The sequence below is a fragment of the Salvelinus namaycush genome, chromosome 22, assembly GCF_016432855.1.
Source record: "Salvelinus namaycush isolate Seneca chromosome 22, SaNama_1.0, whole genome shotgun sequence".
Lineage (NCBI taxonomy): Eukaryota > Metazoa > Chordata > Actinopteri > Salmoniformes > Salmonidae > Salvelinus > Salvelinus namaycush.
In genome coordinates, this window is record NC_052328.1 from 2008816 (window position 1) to 2026977 (window position 18162).

The 18162-nt window shown below is 47.1% G+C and overlaps 1 protein-coding gene across 1 annotated transcript in view; it reads left to right on the forward strand.

The window, feature by feature from the left end:
• The window catches only part of LOC120066973 (testican-2-like), a 139476-nt gene that overhangs the window by 120550 nt on the left and 764 nt on the right, over positions 1–18162 (forward strand). The window contains exon 12 of the mRNA XM_039018310.1: positions 12379–12516. Within this exon, the coding sequence (XP_038874238.1) occupies positions 12379–12516 (138 nt within the window). The remainder of the gene's footprint in view (positions 1–12378; positions 12517–18162) is intronic.

Consider the following 18162-nt stretch of genomic DNA (forward strand, 5'->3'; position numbering starts at 1 on the left):
TCACATAAACCATGTAGACTTTCACCTCATACGTCACCTGCAGTCACATAAACCATGTAGACTTTCCCCTCATACGTCACCTGTAGTCACATTAACCATGTAGACTTTCCCCTCATACGTCACCTGTAGTCACATAAACCATGTAGACTTTCCCCTCATACGTCACCTGTAGTCACATAAACCATGTAGACTTTCACCTCATACGTCACCTGTAGTCACATTAACCATGTAGACTTTCCCCTCATACGTCACCTGCAGTCACATAAACCATGTAGACTTTCACCTCATACGTCACCTGCAGTCACATTAACCATGTAGACTTTCCCCTCATACGTCACCTGTAGTCACATTAACCATGTAGACTTTCACCTCATACGTCACCTGTAGTCACATAAACCATGTAGACTTTCACCTCATACGTCACCTGTAGTCACATAAACCATGTAGACTTTCACCTCATACGTCACCTGCAGTCACATTAACCATGTAGACTTTCCCTTCATACGTCACCTGTAGTCACATTAACCATGTAGACTTTCACCTCATACGTCACCTGTAGTCACATTAACCATGTAGACTTTCACCTCATACGTCACCTGTAGTCACATAAACCATGTAGACTTTCACCTCATACGTCACCTGCAGTCACATAAACCATGTAGACTTTCACCTCATACGTCACCTGCAGTCACATAAACCATGTAGACTTTCACCTCATACGTCACCTGTAGTCACATAAACCATGTAGACTTTCACCTCATACGTCACCTGTAGTCACATAAACCATGTAGACTTTCACCTCATACGTCACCTGTAGTCACATAAACCATGTAGACTTTCCCCTCATACGTCACCTGTAGTCACATAAACCATGTAGACTTTCACCTCATACGTCACCTGTAGTCACATTAACCATGTAGACGTTCACCTCATACGTCACCTGTAGTCACATTAACCATGTAGACTTTCCCCTCAAACCTCACCTGATACCAGATACCTGCCTTTTACAAGCAGTAACATGTTTCAGTTATGGGTTTTAACATCCAAGTAATAACTGTCTTTGGCTTTCCCGTAACGTGTGAGCTCTCGCATCAGGTTGCCATCTGGAATGAACGTTGGCACATTGGATAAAGTAACCCTGGTATCCGGGGAGAAAAGCGGCGTGATTAGCAAAAACACATCATTTAGAGTAACACCTGTCTCAACCATCCGCTTGACAAGGTGCTCCTCTGTCAGAAACACAACTACTGCTTTATTCATTTCCCCCTCCTCTCCCTCCCTCCTCTCACTCCCTCCTCTCACTCCCTCCTCTCACTCCCTCCCCTCCCTCCCTCCCTCCTCTCACTCCCTCCCTCCTCTCACTCCCTCCTCTCACTCCCTCCCTCCTCCTCTCCCTCCCTCCTCTGCCTCCCTCCTCTCACTCCCTCCCTCCCCTCCCTCCTCTCCCTCCCTCCTCTCACTCCCTCCTCTCCCTCCCTCCTCTCACTCCCTCCCTCCTCCTCTCCCTCCCTCCTCTCACTCCCTCCTCTCACTCCCTCCCCTCCCTCCTCCTCTCCCTCCCTCCCTCCCTCCCTCCCTCCCTCCCTCCCTCCCTCCCTCCCTCCCTCCTCCTCTCCCTCCTCTCCCTCCCTCCCTCCTCACTCCTCCTCTCACTCCCTCCCCTCCCTCCTCTCCTTCCCTCCTCTGCCTCCCTCCTCTCCCTCCTCCTCTCACTCCCTCCTCGCACTCCTCCCCTCCCTCCCTCCCTCCCTCCCTCCCTCCCTCCCTCCCTCCCTCCCTCCCTCCCTCCTCTCCCTCCCTCCTCTCACTCCCTCCTCTCCCTCCCTCCTCCTCTCACTCCTCTGAACAAAAAAGGGACAGCAACCTCTCACCACACACAGCACCCTCACACAACCAACGAGAGAGAGAGAGAGAGAGAGAGAGAGAGAGAGAGAGAGAGAGAGAGAGAGAGAGAGAGAGAGAGAGAGAGAGAGAGAGAGAGAGAGAGAGAGAGAGAGAGAGAGAGAGAGACTCTCTCCTTCCAGTGTTGTGATTGGCAGGCCTGTCAGTACAGGTGCCAATCAAAGGACAACAAGGAACCAAACCAAAAACAGGCCGACTGACATGATTGTGATTTTACTCCTCTGCTCAAGGATACCTAATGCTCCTACAGCAGTATGTTGGGGTATGGTAGGGTATGGTGCAGTATGATGAGGTATGGTGCAGTATGTTGGGGTATGGTACAGTATGGTGCAATATGTTGGGGTATGGTGCAGTATGTTGGGGTATGGTGCAGTATGGTGGGGTATGGTACAGTATGGTGGGGTATGGTGCAGTATGGTGGGGTATGGTGCAGTATGGTGCAGTATGGTGGGGTATGATGAGGTATGGTGCAGTATGTTGGGGTATGGTTCAGTATGTTGGGGTATGGTGCAGTATAGTGCAGTATGGTGGGGTATGGTGCAGTATAGTACAGTATGGTGCAGTATGGTGGGGTATGGTGCAGTATAGTACAGTATGGTGCAGTATGTTGGGGTATGGTACAGTATGGTGCAGTATAGTACAGTATGGTGCAGTATGGTGGGGTATGGTGCAGTATAGTACAGTATGGTGCAGTATGGTGTGGTATGGTGCAGTATAGTACAGTATGGTGGGGTATAGTACAGTATAGTACAGTATGGTGGGGTATGGTGCAGTATAGTACAATACGGTGCAGTATGGTGGGGTATGGTGCAGTATAGTACAGTATGGTGCAGTATGGTGCAGTATGTTGGGGTATGGTGCAGTATGTTACAGTATGGTGCAGTATGATGGCGTATGGTGCAGTATGATGGGGTATAGTGCAGTATGGGTACCAACTGAGGATAAGGAGGAACCAAACCAAAAACAGGCTTTAAATATTTGAAGACAAGTTTAAAGTTAGTTCCCCATTGGGACTTAAAATGTTTTATTCCTTGTCTCGTCTCTTTATTTTGGGGGCATTTGTAACTCCGCCCCCTCGCTACAGTGTTTATGTAAAGTGGCAGTTGTGTTTGACAGTTGGTCTGAAGGGAGTAGGCTGAAACAGAGGGGGAACTGTCACAGGACTGTCAACCATTTTAACATGACACTATCAAGACATAGACATAAAGTTGAAGTCGGAAGTTTACATACACCTTAGCCAACTACATTTAAACTCAGTTTTTCACAATTCCTGATATTTAATCCTAGTAAAAATTCCCTGTTTTAGGTCAGTTATGATCACCACTTTATTTTAAGAATGTGAAATGTCAGAATAATAGTAGAGAGAATGATTTATGTCAGCTTTTATTTCTTTCATCACATTCCCAGTGGGTCAGAAGTTTACATACACTCAATTAGTATTTGGTAGCATTGCTTTTAAATTGTTTAACTTAAGTCAAACGTTTTGGGTAGCCTTCCACAATCCTGACTGATGTCTTGAGATGTTACTTCAATATCTCCACATCATTTTCCTCCCTCATGGTGCCAACTATTTGGTGAAGTGCACCAGTCCCTCCTGCAGCAAAGCACCCCCACAACATGATGCTGCCACCCCCGTGCTTCACGGTTGGGATGGTGTTCTTCGGCTTGCAAGCCTCCCCCTTTTTCCTCCAAACATAACGATGGTCATTATGGCCAAACAGTTCTATTTTTGTTTCATCAGACCAGAGGACATTTCTCCAAAAAGTACTATCTTTGTCCCCATGTGCAGTTGCAAACCATAGTCTGGCATTTTTATGGCGGTTTTGGAGCAGTGGCTTCTTCCTTGCTGAGCGGCCTTTCAGGTTATGTCAATATAAGACTCATTTTACTGTGGATATAGATACTTTAGTACCTGTTTCCTTCAGCATCTTCACAAGGTCCTTTGCTGTTGTTCTGGGATTGATTTGCACTTTTCACACCAAAGTACGCTCATCTCTAGGTGACAGAAGGCGTCTCCTTCCTGAGCGGTATGACGGCTGCGTGGTCCCATGGTGTTTATACTTGCGTACTATTGTTTGTACAGATGAAGGTGGTACCTTCAGGCATTTGGATGAACCAGGATGAACCAGACTTGTGGAGGTCTACAAAAAAAAATCTGAGGTCTTGACTGATTTCTTTTGATTTTCCCATGATGTCAAGCAAAGAGGCACTGAGTTTGAAGGTAGGCCTTGAAATACATCCACAGGTACACCTCCAATTGACGCAAATTATGTCAATTAGCCTATCAGAAACTTCTAAAGCCATGACATAATTTTCTGGAATTTTCTAAGCTGTTTTAAGGCACAGTCAACTTAGTGTATGTAAACTTCTGACACACTGGAATTGTGATACAGTGAATTATAAGTGAATAATCTGTCTGTAAACAATTGTTGAAACATTACTTGTCATGCACACAGTAGATGTCCTAACCGACTTGCCAAAACTATAGTTTGTTTACAAGAAATTTGTGGAGTGGTTGAAAATCTAGTTTTAACGACTCCAACCTAAGTGTATTTAAACTTCTGACTTCAACTGTACATGAGAAAATATATAGATAAAAATGACACTATCACGGCATAGAGAGACATGCATGAGTAAATATATAGATAGATTAATGCATCTTGAATAAAGGCCTGGCTCAATAAAGCAGACTAGAGTCTGTCTCTCTCTCTTTGAGACAAACACATTTTGATGGACTTTGTATTGTATTATGTAGTGGTATGTGATGCCTGGTTGTGTCACCTGGCTATCTTGAGATGAATGCACTAGCTGTGGTTCTCTCTGGATGAATGCACTAGCTGTGGGTCTCTCTGGATGAATGCACTAGCTGTGGGTCTCTCTGGATGAATGCACTAGCTGTGGGTCTCTCTGGATGAATGCACTAGCTGTGGGTCTCTCTGGATGAATGCACTAGCTGTGGGTCTATCTGGATGAATGCACTAGCTGTGGGTCTCTCTGGATGAATGCACTAGCTGTGGGTCTCTCTGGATGAATGCACTAGCTGTGGGTCTCTCTGGATGAATGCACTAGCTGTGGGTCTCTCTGGATGAATGCACTAGCTGTGGGTCTCTCTGGATGAATGCACTAGCTGTGGGTCTCTCTGGATGAATGACCTAGCTGTGGGTCTCTCTGGATGAATGCACTAGCTGTGGGTCTCTCTGGATGAATGCACTAGCTGTGGGTCTATCTGGATGAATGCACTAGCTGTGGGTCTCTCTGGATGAATGCACTAGCTGTGGGTCTCTCTGGATGAATGCACTAGCTGTGGGTCTCTCTGGATGAATGCACTAGCTGTGGGTCTCTCTGGATGAATGCACTAGCTGTGGGTCTCTCTGGATGAATGCACTAGCTGTGGGTCTCTCTGGATGAATGCACTAGCTGTGGGTCTCTCTGGATGAATGCACTAGCTGTGGGTCTCTCTGGATGAATGCACTAGCTGTGGGTCTCTCTGGATGAATGCACTAGCTGTGGGTCTCTCTGGATGAATGCACTAGCTGTGGGTCTCTCTGGATGAATGCACTAGCTGTGGGTCTCTCTGGATGAATGCACTAGCTGTGGGTCTCTCTGGATGAATGCACTAGCTGTGGGTCTCTCTGGATGAATGCACTAGCTGTGGGTCTCTCTGGATGAATGCACTAGCTGTGGGTCTCTCTGGATGAATGCACTAGCTGTGGGTCTCTCTGGATGAATGCACTAGCTGTGGGTCTCTCTGGATGAATGCACTAGCTGTGGGTCTCTCTGGATGAATGCACTAGCTGTGGGTCTCTGGATGAATGCACTAGCTGTGGGTCTCTGGATGAATGCACTAGCTGTGGGTCTCTCTGGATGAATGCACTAGCTGTGGGTCTCTCTGGATGAATGCACTAGCTGTGGGTCTCTCTGGATGAATGCACTAGCTGTGGGTCTCTCTGGATGAATGCACTAGCTGTGGGTCTCTCTGGATGAATGCACTAGCTGTGGGTCTCTCTGGATGAATGCACTAGCTGTGGGTCTCTCTGGATGAATGCACTAGCTGTGGGTCTCTCTGGATGAATGCACTAGCTGTGGGTCTCTCTGGATGAATGCACTAGCTGTGGGTCTCTCTGGATGAATGCACTAGCTGTGGGTCTCTCTGGATGAATGCACAAGCTGTGGGTCTCTCTGGATGAATGCACTAGCTGTGGGTCTCTCTGGATGAATGCACTAGCTGTGGGTCTCTCTGGATGAATGCACTAGCTGTGGGTCTCTCTGGATGAATGCACTAGCTGTGGGTCTCTCTGGATGAATGCACTAGCTGTGGGTCTCTCTGGATGAATGCGCTAGCTGTGGGTCTCTCTGGATGAATGCGCTAGCTGTGGGTCTCTCTAGATGAATGCACTAGCTGTGGGTCTCTCTGGATGAATGCACTAGCTGTGGGTCTCTCTGGATGAATGCACTAGCTGTGGGTCTCTCTGGATGAATGCACTAGCTGTGGGTCTCTCTGGATGAATGACCTAGCTGTGGGTCTCTCTGGATGAATGACCTAGCTGTGGGTCTCTCTGGATGAATGCACTAGCTGTGGGTCTCTCTGGATGAATGCACTAGCTGTGGGTCTCTCTGGATGAATGCACTAGCTGTGGGTCTCTCTGGATGAATGCGCTATCTGTAGGTCTCTCTGGATGAATGACCTAGCTGTGGGTCTCTCTGGATGAATGCGCTAGCTGTGGGTCTCTCTGGATGAATGCACTAGCTGTGGGTCTCTCTGGATGAATGCACTAGCTGTGGGTCTCTCTGGATGAATGCGCTATCTGTAGGTCTCTCTGGATGAATGACCTAGCTGTGGGTCTCTCTGGATGAATGCGCTAGCTGTGGGTCTCTCTGGATGAATGCACTAGCTGTGGGTCTCTCTGGATGAATGCACTAGCTGTGGGTCTCTGGATGAATGCACTAGCTGTGGGTCTCTCTGGATGAATGCACTAGCTGTGGGTCTCTCTGGATGAATGCACTAGCTGTGGGTCTCTCTGGATGAATGCACTAGCTGTGGGTCTCTCTGGATGAATGCACTAGCTGTGGGTCTCTCTGGATGAATGCGCTAGCTGTGGGTCTCTCTGGATGAATGCACTAGCTGTGGGTCTCTCTGGATGAATGCACTAGCTGTGGGTCTCTCTGGATGAATGCACTAGCTGTGGGTCTCTCTGGATGAATGCGCTAGCTGTGGGTCTCTCTGGATGAATGCACTAGCTGTGGGTCTCTCTGGATGAATGCGCTAGCTGTGGGTCTCTCTGGATGAATGCACTAGCTGTGGGTCTCTCTGGATGAATGCACTAGCTGTGGGTCTCTCTGGATGAATGCACTAGCTGTGGGTCTCTCTGGATGAATGCACTAGCTGTGGGTCTCTCTGGATGAATGCACTAGCTGTGGGTCTCTGGATGAATACACTAGCTGTGGGTCTCTCTGGATGAATGCACTAGCTGTGGGTCTCTCTGGATGAATGCACTAGCTGTGGGTCTCTCTGGATGAATGCACTAGCTGTGGGTCTCTGGATGAATGCACTAGCTGTGGGTCTCTCTGGATGAATGCACTAGCTGTGGGTCTCTCTGGATGAATGCACTAGCTGTGGGTCTCTCTGGATGAATGCACTAGCTGTGGGTCTCTGGATGAATGCACTAGCTGTGGGTCTCTCTGGATGAATGCACTAGCTGTGGGTCTCTCTGGATGAATGCACTAGCTGTGAGTCTCTGGATGAATGCACTAGCTGTGGGTCTCTCTGGATGAATGCACTAGCTGTGGGTCTCTCTAGATGAATGCACTAGCTGTGGGTCTCTCTGGATGAATGCACTAGCTGTGGGTCTCTCTGGATGAATGCACTAGCTGTGGGTCTCTCTGGATGAATGCACTAGCTGTGGGTCTCTCTGGATGAATGCACTAGCTGTGGGTCTCTCTGGATGAATGCGCTAGCTGTGGGTCTCTCTGGATGAATGCGCTAGCTGTGGGTCTCTCTGGATGAATGCACTAGCTGTGGGTCTCTCTGGATGAATGCACTAGCTGTGGGTCTCTCTGGATGAATGCACTAGCTGTGGGTCTCTCTGGATGAATGACCTAGCTGTGGGTCTCTCTGGATGAATGACCTAGCTGTGGGTCTCCCTGGATGAATGCACTAGCTGTGGGTCTCTCTGGATGAATGCACTAGCTGTGGGTCTCTCTGGATGAATGCACTAGCTGTGGGTCTCTCTGGATGAATGCGCTAGCTGTGGGTCTCTCTGGATGAATGACCTAGCTGTGGGTCTCTCTGGATGAATGCACTAGCTGTGGGTCTCTCTGGATGAATGCACTAGCTGTGGGTCTCTCTGGATGAATACACTAGCTGTGGGTCTCTCTGGATGAATACACTAGCTGTGGGTCTCTCTGGATGAATGCACTAGCTGTGGGTCTCTCTGGATGAATGCACTAGCTGTGGGTCTCTCTGGATAAATGCGCTAGCTGTAGGTCTCTCTGGATGAATGACCTAGCTGTGGGTCTCTCTGGATGAATGCGCTAGCTGTGGGTCTCTCTGGATGAATGCGCTAGCTGTGGGTCTCTCTGGATGAATGCACTAGCTGTGGGTCTCTCTGGATGAATGCACTAGCTGTGGGTCTCTCTGGATGAATGCACTAGCTGTGGGTCTCTCTGGATGAATGCACTAGCTGTGGGTCTCTCTGGATGAATGCACTAGCTGTAGGTCTCTCTGGATGAATGCACTAGCTGTAGGTCTCTCTGGATGAATGCACTAGCTGTGGGTCTCTCTGGATGAATGCGCTAGCTGTGGGTCTCTCTGGATGAATGCGCTAGCTGTGGGTCTCTCTGGATGAATGCACTAGCTGTGGGTCTCTCTGGATGAATGCGCTAGCTGTGGGTCTCTCTGGATGAATGCACTAGCTGTGGGTCTCTCTGGATGAATGCACTAGCTATGGGTCTCTCTGGATGAATGCACTAGCTGTGGGTCTCTCTGGATGAATGCACTAGCTGTGGGTCTCTGGATGAATGCACTAGCTGTGGGTCTCTCTGGATGAATGCACTAGCTGTGGGTCTCTCTGGATGAATGCACTAGCTGTGGGTCTCTGGATGAATACACTAGCTGTGGGTCTCTCTGGATGAATGCACTAGCTGTGGGTCTCTCTGGATGAATGCACTAGCTGTGGGTCTCTCTGGATGAATACACTAGCTGTGGGTCTCTCTGGATGAATGCACTAGCTGTTAGTCTCTCTGGATGAATGCACTAGCTGTGGGTCTCTGGATGAATGCACTAGCTGTGGGTCTCTCTGGATGAATGCACTAGCTGTGGGTCTCTCTGGATGAATGCACTAGCTGTGGGTCTCTCTGGATGAATACACTAGCTGTGGGTCTCTCTGGATGAATGCACTAGCTGTGGGTCTCTCTGGATGAATGCACTAGCTGTGGGTCTCTCTGGATGAATGCACTAGCTGTGGGTCTCTCTAGATGAATGCACTAGCTGTGGGTCTCTCTGGATGAATGCACTAGCTGTGGGTCTCTCTGGATGAATGCACTAGCTGTGGGTCTCTCTGGATGAATGCACTAGCTGTGGGTCTCTCTGGATGAATGCACTAGCTGTGGGTCTCTCTGGATGAATGCGCTAGCTGTGGGTCTCTCTGGATGAATGCACTAGCTGTGGGTCTCTCTGGATGAATGCACTAGCTGTGGGTCTCTCTGGATGAATGCACTAGCTGTGGGTCTCTCTGGATGAATGCACTAGCTGTGGGTCTCTCTGGATGAATGACCTAGCTGTGGGTCTCTCTGGATGAATGACCTAGCTGTGGGTCTCTCTGGATGAATGCACTAGCTGTGGGTCTCTCTGGATGAATGCACTAGCTGTGGGTCTCTCTGGATGAATGCACTAGCTGTGGGTCTCTCTGGATGAATGCGCTAGCTGTGGGTCTCTCTGGATGAATGACCTAGCTGTGGGTCTCTCTGGATGAATGCACTAGCTGTGGGTCTCTCTGGATGAATGCACTAGCTGTGGGTCTCTCTGGATGAATACACTAGCTGTGGGTCTCTCTGGATGAATACACTAGCTGTGGGTCTCTCTGGATGAATGCACTAGCTGTGGGTCTCTCTGGATGAATGCACTAGCTGTGGGTCTCTCTGGATGAATGCGCTAGCTGTAGGTCTCTCTGGATGAATGACCTAGCTGTGGGTCTCTCTGGATGAATGCGCTAGCTGTGGGTCTCTCTGGATGAATGCACTAGCTGTGGGTCTCTCTGGATGAATGCACTAGCTGTGGGTCTCTCTGGATGAATGCACTAGCTGTGGGTCTCTCTGGATGAATGCACTAGCTGTGGGTCTCTCTGGATGAATGCACTAGCTGTGGGTCTCTCTGGATGAATGCACTAGCTGTAGGTCTCTCTGGATGAATGCACTAGCTGTAGGTCTCTCTGGATGAATGCACTAGCTGTGGGTCTCTCTGGATGAATGCGCTAGCTGTGGGTCTCTCTGGATGAATGCGCTAGCTGTGGGTCTCTCTGGATGAATGCACTAGCTGTGGGTCTCTCTGGATGAATGCGCTAGCTGTGGGTCTCTCTGGATGAATGCACTAGCTGTGGGTCTCTCTGGATGAATGCACTAGCTATGGGTCTCTCTGGATGAATGCACTAGCTGTGGGTCTCTCTGGATGAATGCACTAGCTGTGGGTCTCTGGATGAATGCACTAGCTGTGGGTCTCTCTGGATGAATGCACTAGCTGTGGGTCTCTCTGGATGAATGCACTAGCTGTGGGTCTCTGGATGAATACACTAGCTGTGGGTCTCTCTGGATGAATGCACTAGCTGTGGGTCTCTCTGGATGAATGCACTAGCTGTGGGTCTCTCTGGATGAATACACTAGCTGTGGGTCTCTCTGGATGAATGCACTAGCTGTTAGTCTCTCTGGATGAATGCACTAGCTGTGGGTCTCTGGATGAATGCACTAGCTGTGGGTCTCTCTGGATGAATGCACTAGCTGTGGGTCTCTCTGGATGAATGCACTAGCTGTGGGTCTCTCTGGATGAATACACTAGCTGTGGGTCTCTCTGGATGAATGCACTAGCTGTGGGTCTCTCTGGATGAATGCACTAGCTGTGGGTCTCTCTGGATGAATGCACTAGCTGTGGGTCTCTGGATGAATGCACTAGCTGTGGGTCTCTCTGGATGAATGCACTAGCTGTGGGTCTCTCTGGATGAATGCACTAGCTGTGGGTCTCTCTGGATGAATGCACTAGCTGTGGGTCTCTCTGGATGAATGCACTAGCTGTGGGTCTCTCTGGATGAATGCACTAGCTGTGGGTCTCTCTGGATGAATGCACTAGCTGTGGGTCTCTCTGGATGAATGCACTAGCTGTGGGTCTCTCTGGATGAATGCACTAGCTGTGGGTCTCTCTGGATGAATGCACTAGCTGTGGGTCTCTCTGGATGAATGCACTAGCTGTGGGTCTCTCTGGATGAATGCACTAGCTGTGGGTCTCTCTGGATGAATGCACTAGCTGTGGGTCTCTCTGGATGAATGCACTAGCTGTGGGTCTCTCTGGATGAATGCACTAGCTGTGGGTCTCTCTGGATGAATGCACTAGCTGTGGGTCTCTCTGGATGAATGCACTAGCTGTGGGTCTCTCTGGATGAATGCACTAGCTGTGGGTCTCTCTGGATGAATGCACTAGCTGTGGGTCTCTCTGGATGAATGCACTAGCTGTGGGTCTCTCTGGATGAATGCACTAGCTGTGGGTCTCTCTGGATGAATGCACTAGCTGTGGGTCTCTCTGGATGAATGCACTAGCTGTGGGTCTCTCTAGATGGGAACGTCTGCTAAATGACATTGTAATGTAGTGTGTTTTATGTGATGTTTCCTGTTTGGACCCCAGGAAGAGTAGCCTCTGCCTCAGCAGCAGCTCATTGGGCGATCCTAGTAAATACTACTAATACTACTACTCTCTCTCTGTCTCTCTCGCCTCTCCCTGTTTTTCTGTGTCTCTCTGTCTCTCTCACTCTCTCGCCTCTCCCTGTTTTTCTGTGTCTCTCTCACTCTTTCCTCTCCTTGTTTTTTCTGTCCCTCTCTCTATCACTCTCACTCTCTCGCCTCTCCCTGTTTTTCTGTGTCTCTCTCACTCTTTCCTCTCCTTGTTTTTTCTGTCCCTCTCTCTTCCTCTCTCTCTTTCTCCCTCTGTTCTTCCCTCTCTCTTTCTCATCTCTCTTTCTGTCTCCTTCTCTGTCTTTCTCCCTCTCTTCTACCCTCTCTCTCACCTTGTATCTCTCTCTGGCATTCTCCAACAGACAGCTCCTCCTCTGTTACCTCTCCTTCCTTTCCGGACTGAGTCTCCTCACAGGTCTACAAGCTGCGCTGACGTTTTTCATTTATGCACCACTTATCTCTTCCACCGGTGTGAGGCAGCGCAGAGAGCTCCGCAGCACAGTGCATACATATTTAACAACACAGTGTGTGTGTGTGTTTTTGCAGGCATGTACATCCCCAGCTGCGATGAGGACGGCTACTACAGGCAGCTGCAGTGTGACCAGAGCATGGGAGAGTGTTGGTGTGTCGACCAGCACGGAGGAGAAATGATGGGCTCTAGAATCCATGGCAACCCTGACTGTGGTAAGAGCTGTAGGGCTGTAGGGAAGAGCTTCTTGGTGGTTACACAATAACAAAAAGCAGGCATTGTGATTGGTTGAGACGCGTCCTAAGCCACGCCTAAAAAAAAAACTGTTTAGTATGGGTCCGCCTATGAGAAATGCCTGCGCATCCAGTGTCCCATCAACCAATTCATTAAGTTGATGTCTACTGTAAAAAGCATCTAGACATTATATCCCCATGCTTCTAGCCTAACATTTGGTTTGCAACAACAGGGGGGTTTGTACAAATGTTTCTGTCTCTGGACATGTGCAACATTGTTTCGATATTGAAATTCGATCTCCACCGTCCTATTGAGAATTAATGAACGTGTCAGGATGAGACGGACATCTTGTCTCAGCCAGTCGAAATCATGAATCAGCATCATTTTTATGGATATAAGAAATGTCAATATAAAAACAGGTCAAACGACATGCAGATACTTTGCTGTTATTTTGGCTTCACTTTTTAACGTGACTGGAAGTTAGCCCTAGTTGGCTAGCTAGCAAGCAAGGGATGAGAGCGTTGCCAGCCAGCATGGCAATGGAGCATTTAGAACACGACTGTAGATATAGAACAAAAAGACTTAACGACGGGGTCGCTTCTGTAGATATAGAACAAAAAGACTTAACGACTGGGTCGCTTCTGTAGATATAGAACAAAAAGACTTAACGACTGGGTCCCGTCTGTAGATATAGAACAAAAAGACTTAACGACTGGGTCGCGTCTGTAGATATAGAACAAAAAGACTTAACGACTGGGTCACGTCTGTAGATATAGAACAAAAAGACTTAACGACTGGGTCGCGTCTCCGTCAACCTAACCAGAATGAACGGCCTGCCGGCTTGGCTAGCTACCATAGATGTGTCGGGACTGGGCCTATATTTTCGTTGAGGGATGAAATAGAAACCTATGAATAGATTTATCAAAATAACATTTTTTATTTAATTGGTGACCCGTTGTAGAAAAGCAATTATAAACTGGGTGGTTCGAGCCTTGAATGCTGATTGGCTGAAAGCCGTTTTATATCAGACCGTAAACCATGGGTATGACAAAACATGTATTTTTACTACTCTAATTACATTGGTAACCAGTTTATAATAGCAATAAGGCACCTCGAGGGTTTGTGATATACAGTATGGCCAATATACCACGGCTAAGAGCTGTGTCCAGGCACTCCGCTTTGCGTTGTGCCTAAGAACAGCCCTTAGCTGTGGTATATTGGCCATATACCACACCTTATTGCTTAATTGTACACTCGAGGTTGTGGAAAAATGACTTTTTTAGCACAGCTACACTGCTCTACATGACCCCTCTTCTTCTGTGAGGTTTAACAGCAGTTGGTATCCAATATGTGGCATTACCTCCCCCAACGAAACCATAGTATAGATCCATTACACTTTGTGATACAAAATGGGAAAAGGGGAACCGGGAAATATTATAAATAAATGAAGATATACATATATTTGAATTACCCTACCAGCTTAACCCTACACTCATTAAAAACCCACTACCCCATTCCCCTACTTTGATCCTATCTGCTCCTGCACCATGCCAGCGGCCTGGGGGGACGGGACAACACACCCTGTAACTCTTCTGAAGTCAAATCTCGTATACCCAACTACATCTCTGCAGCTGCCACCACAACATCTATTCTCTGTGATTTAGGTTCCATTTCTGCGGTACAGTTGATAACCATTGCTACAAACACTAAGAAGCCAACCTTACTGAAGCCTGTATCACTCGTTGACCTATCCTTCTGTTCTGGCACAGATCTACTATTCACTGGAATCCTCTCAGGATCCCTGACCCTTGACCCCTCCTCCTCTACTTTCTTCACTGTCTCAGCGTACGACACCGTCTGTACTACTCTGACTCAAAGCCACCCCAATCTGCCTCTCTCACACCGGGCACTTCCCATGATCCCCAGCATCATAGACACCCAGCATCATAGACAGTTAACACACACAACTTAATCCACCGAAACGACACAATCCTCTTTCCCCATTGCCCTCCTGCACACTTCCCACATCTTGGACTCTCCGTCCTATACACTGCTGTGACCATAAACGTTACAGCTGAAACAGAGCAGTGGATTCAGAAGAGACGCTCTAACAGGATACCTGATATATCCTAACATGGCTTTGTTGGGTAGAGACTCTGACTCAAAACCAGTGGAGGCTTCTGAGGGGAGGATGGCTCATAATGTCTGGAACAGAGCTAATGGAATGACATCAAACACATGGACACATGTGTTTGATGTATTTGATACCATTCCACTCCAGCCGTTACCACGAGCCCGTCCTCCCCAATTAAGGTGCCACCAACCTCCAGTGTTCAAAACTCAAAAGGACTGACGGTGACTCCTCTGATTCACCGTGCTCACCACCGGGTCTGCGTCGCACCAAACGACGAGCGTCACCAACACCAGGAATCTTCAACATGAATTGTTCCACCTCCAAACTTAACACTACCCCAGAAATCCCTCCCTTTAATTGTGCCCTGTAACTAAGCGTGTAAAGCAAGATACAGGTCTTTCCCCAAGTTGTGTCGCACGGAGCGCCCTGCTCCCTCTGATCTGAAGAAACACAAACATCACCAGTCCACTTCGGGTTACCTTCACCCACTCAACAGCACCCACTATCTTTTCCACCCAACCTGAAACCACCCATGAATCAGCCAAAAGGCCTGGTTCCACCCTCACTCCCACTGAACCAAACTTGTCTTTATCAATAACCATGTCCATCAATGCAAGGCTCGGGCTCCGAGATCCTCACAACACCGTCTACCCCTTCACCTCCAGAACTGTAACTGGCGTCCGCCTCACTCTGTTTGAACTTGTCATCAATCTTCCTCTTCATACCCTCTCCATTGATATTGCTAGCTTCAATAGATTCAAACCTCCCTCAGTCTTTTCAACCTCCTCTCACTTTCAAATCAAATCACATTTTATTGGTCACATGCACATGGTTAGCAGATGTTATTGAGAGTATAGCGAAATGCGAGTGTAGGGAAATGCTTTCCCCCCCATTTGTATTTATTAAGGATCCCCATTAGCTGTTGCCAAGGCAACAGCTACTCTTCCTGGGGTCCAAACAGATTAAAATACTTACATATAAAACAGTACATCATAAAACATTATTACACCACTACATATCTACAATACAACATGTTTAATACCACCGTACAACAATATTACAATGTGCGTGTGTGTAGAGTGCTGTGTGTAGAGTGCTGTGTGTAGAGTGCTGTGTGTAGAGTGCGTGTGCTAGCGTGTGCATGTGTCTGTATCTGTGTGTGTGTCTCTTCACAGTCCCCGCTGTTTCATAGGGTGTATTTTACCTGCTTTTTAAATCTGATTCTACTGCTTGCATCAGTTACCTGATATGGAATAGAGTTCCATGTAGTCATGGCTCTAGGTAGTACTGTGTGCCTCCCATAGTCTGTTCTGGACTTGGGGACAATCCAGGGTTACTCCAAGCAGTTTAGTCACCTCAACTTGCTCAATTTCCACATTATTCATTACGAGATTTAGTTGAGGTGTAGGGTTTAGTGAATGATTTGTTCCAAATACAATGCTTTTCGTTTTGGAAATATTTAGCACTAATTTATTCCTTGCCACCCATTCTGGACCTAACTGCAGATCTTTGTTAAGTTTTGCTGTCATTTCAGTCACTGTAGTAGCTGACGTGTATAGTGTTGAGTCATACACATACATAGACACACTGGCTTTACTCAAAGCCAGTGGCATGTCGTTAGTAAAGATTGAAAAAAGTAAAGGGCCTAAACAGCTGCCCTGGGGAACTCCTGATTCTAACTGGATTATGTTGGAGAGGCTTCCATTAAAGAACACCCTCTGTGTTCTGTTGGACAAGTAACTCTTTATCCACATTATAGCAGGGGGTGTAAAGCCATAACACATACATTTTTCCAGCAGCAGACTATGATCGATAATGTCAAAAGCCGCACTGAAGTCTAACAAAACAGCCCCTACAATCTTTTTATCATCAATTTCTCCCAGCCAATCATCAGTCATTTGTGTAAGTGCTGTGCTTGTTGAATGTCCTTCCCTATAAGCATGCTGAAAGTCTGTTGTCAATTTGTTCACTGTAAAATAGCATTGTATCTGGACAAACACAATTTTTTCCAGAAGTTTACTAAGGGTTGGTAACTGGCTGATTGGTCAGCTATTTGAGCCAGTAAAGCTGGCTTTACTATTCTTGGTTAGCGGAATGATTTTTGCTTCCCTCCAGGCTTGAGGGCATACACTTTCTAGCAGGCTTAAATTGAAGATACGGCAAATAGGAGTGCCAATATCATCCCCTATTATCCTCAGTAATTTTCCATCCAGATTGTCAGACCCTGGTGGCTTGTCATTGTTGATAGACAACAATATTTTTTTCACCTCTTCCACACTCACTTTACGGAATTCAAAAGTACAATTCTTGTCTTTCATAATTTGGTCACATATACTTGGATGTGTAGTGTCAGCGTTTGTTGCTGGCATGTCATGCCTAAATTTGCTAATCTTACCAATGAAAAATTCATTAAAGTAGTTGGCAATATCAGTGGGTTTTGTGATGAATGAGCCGTCTGATTCAATGAATGATGGAGCTGAGTTTGCTTTTTTTCACAAATTTTCATTTAAGGTGCTCCAAAGCTTTTTACTATCATTCTTTATATCATTTATTTTGTTTCGTAGTACAGTTTATTTTTATTTAGTTTAGTCACATGATTTCTTAATTTGCAGTACGTTTGCCAGTCGGTTGGGCTGCCAGACTTAATTGCCATACCTTTTGCCTCATCTCTCTTAACTTTACAATTTTTTAATTCCTCATCGATCCAAGGAGATTTAACAGTTTTTACCGTCATTTTCTTAACGGGTGCTTATTAGTAACTGGAATAAGCAAATGTCATAAATGTGTCAAGTGCAGCGTCTGGTTGCTCGTCATTACATACCACAGAGCAGCAAATATTCTTTACATCATCAACATATGAATCACTACAAAACTTATTGTATGACCTCTTATACACTATATTAGGCCCAGCCGTTGGAACTTTGGTTTTCCTAGATACGGCTACTATATTGTGATCACTACATCCCATGCATTTGAATACTGCTTTAAAGCAATCCATCTCCTGTAATCAATTACTCGACTTCTTCTGAAAATATTCAAGCCGAAATCTCTTTTTAGCCTCTTGGAGAGACATGCTAAGCCCTGTACTCCCTCCACTTCAAACTCCATTTACAGCGCTTTGCTTCGCCTCCTAACTATGACCGCAGCACAGCTGTGCTAAAAACGTTATTTAGCACGCACCTCTCATGTACAATTGCTTTAGTATTACAGGCTGTAGGGCTGTAGTGAAGAACTTCTTGGTGGTTATATAATAACAATCAGTATTATGGGCTGTAGGACTGTATAGGGCTGTATAGGGGTATAGGGCTGTATAGGGGTATAGGGCTGTAGGACTGTATAGGGCTGTATAGGGGTATAGGGCTGTATAGGGGTATAGGGCTGTATAGGGGTATAGGGCTGTATAGGGGTATAGGACTGTATAGGGGTATAGGGCTGTATAGGGGTATAGGGCTGTATAGGGGTATAGGGCTGTATAGGGGTATAGGGCTGTATA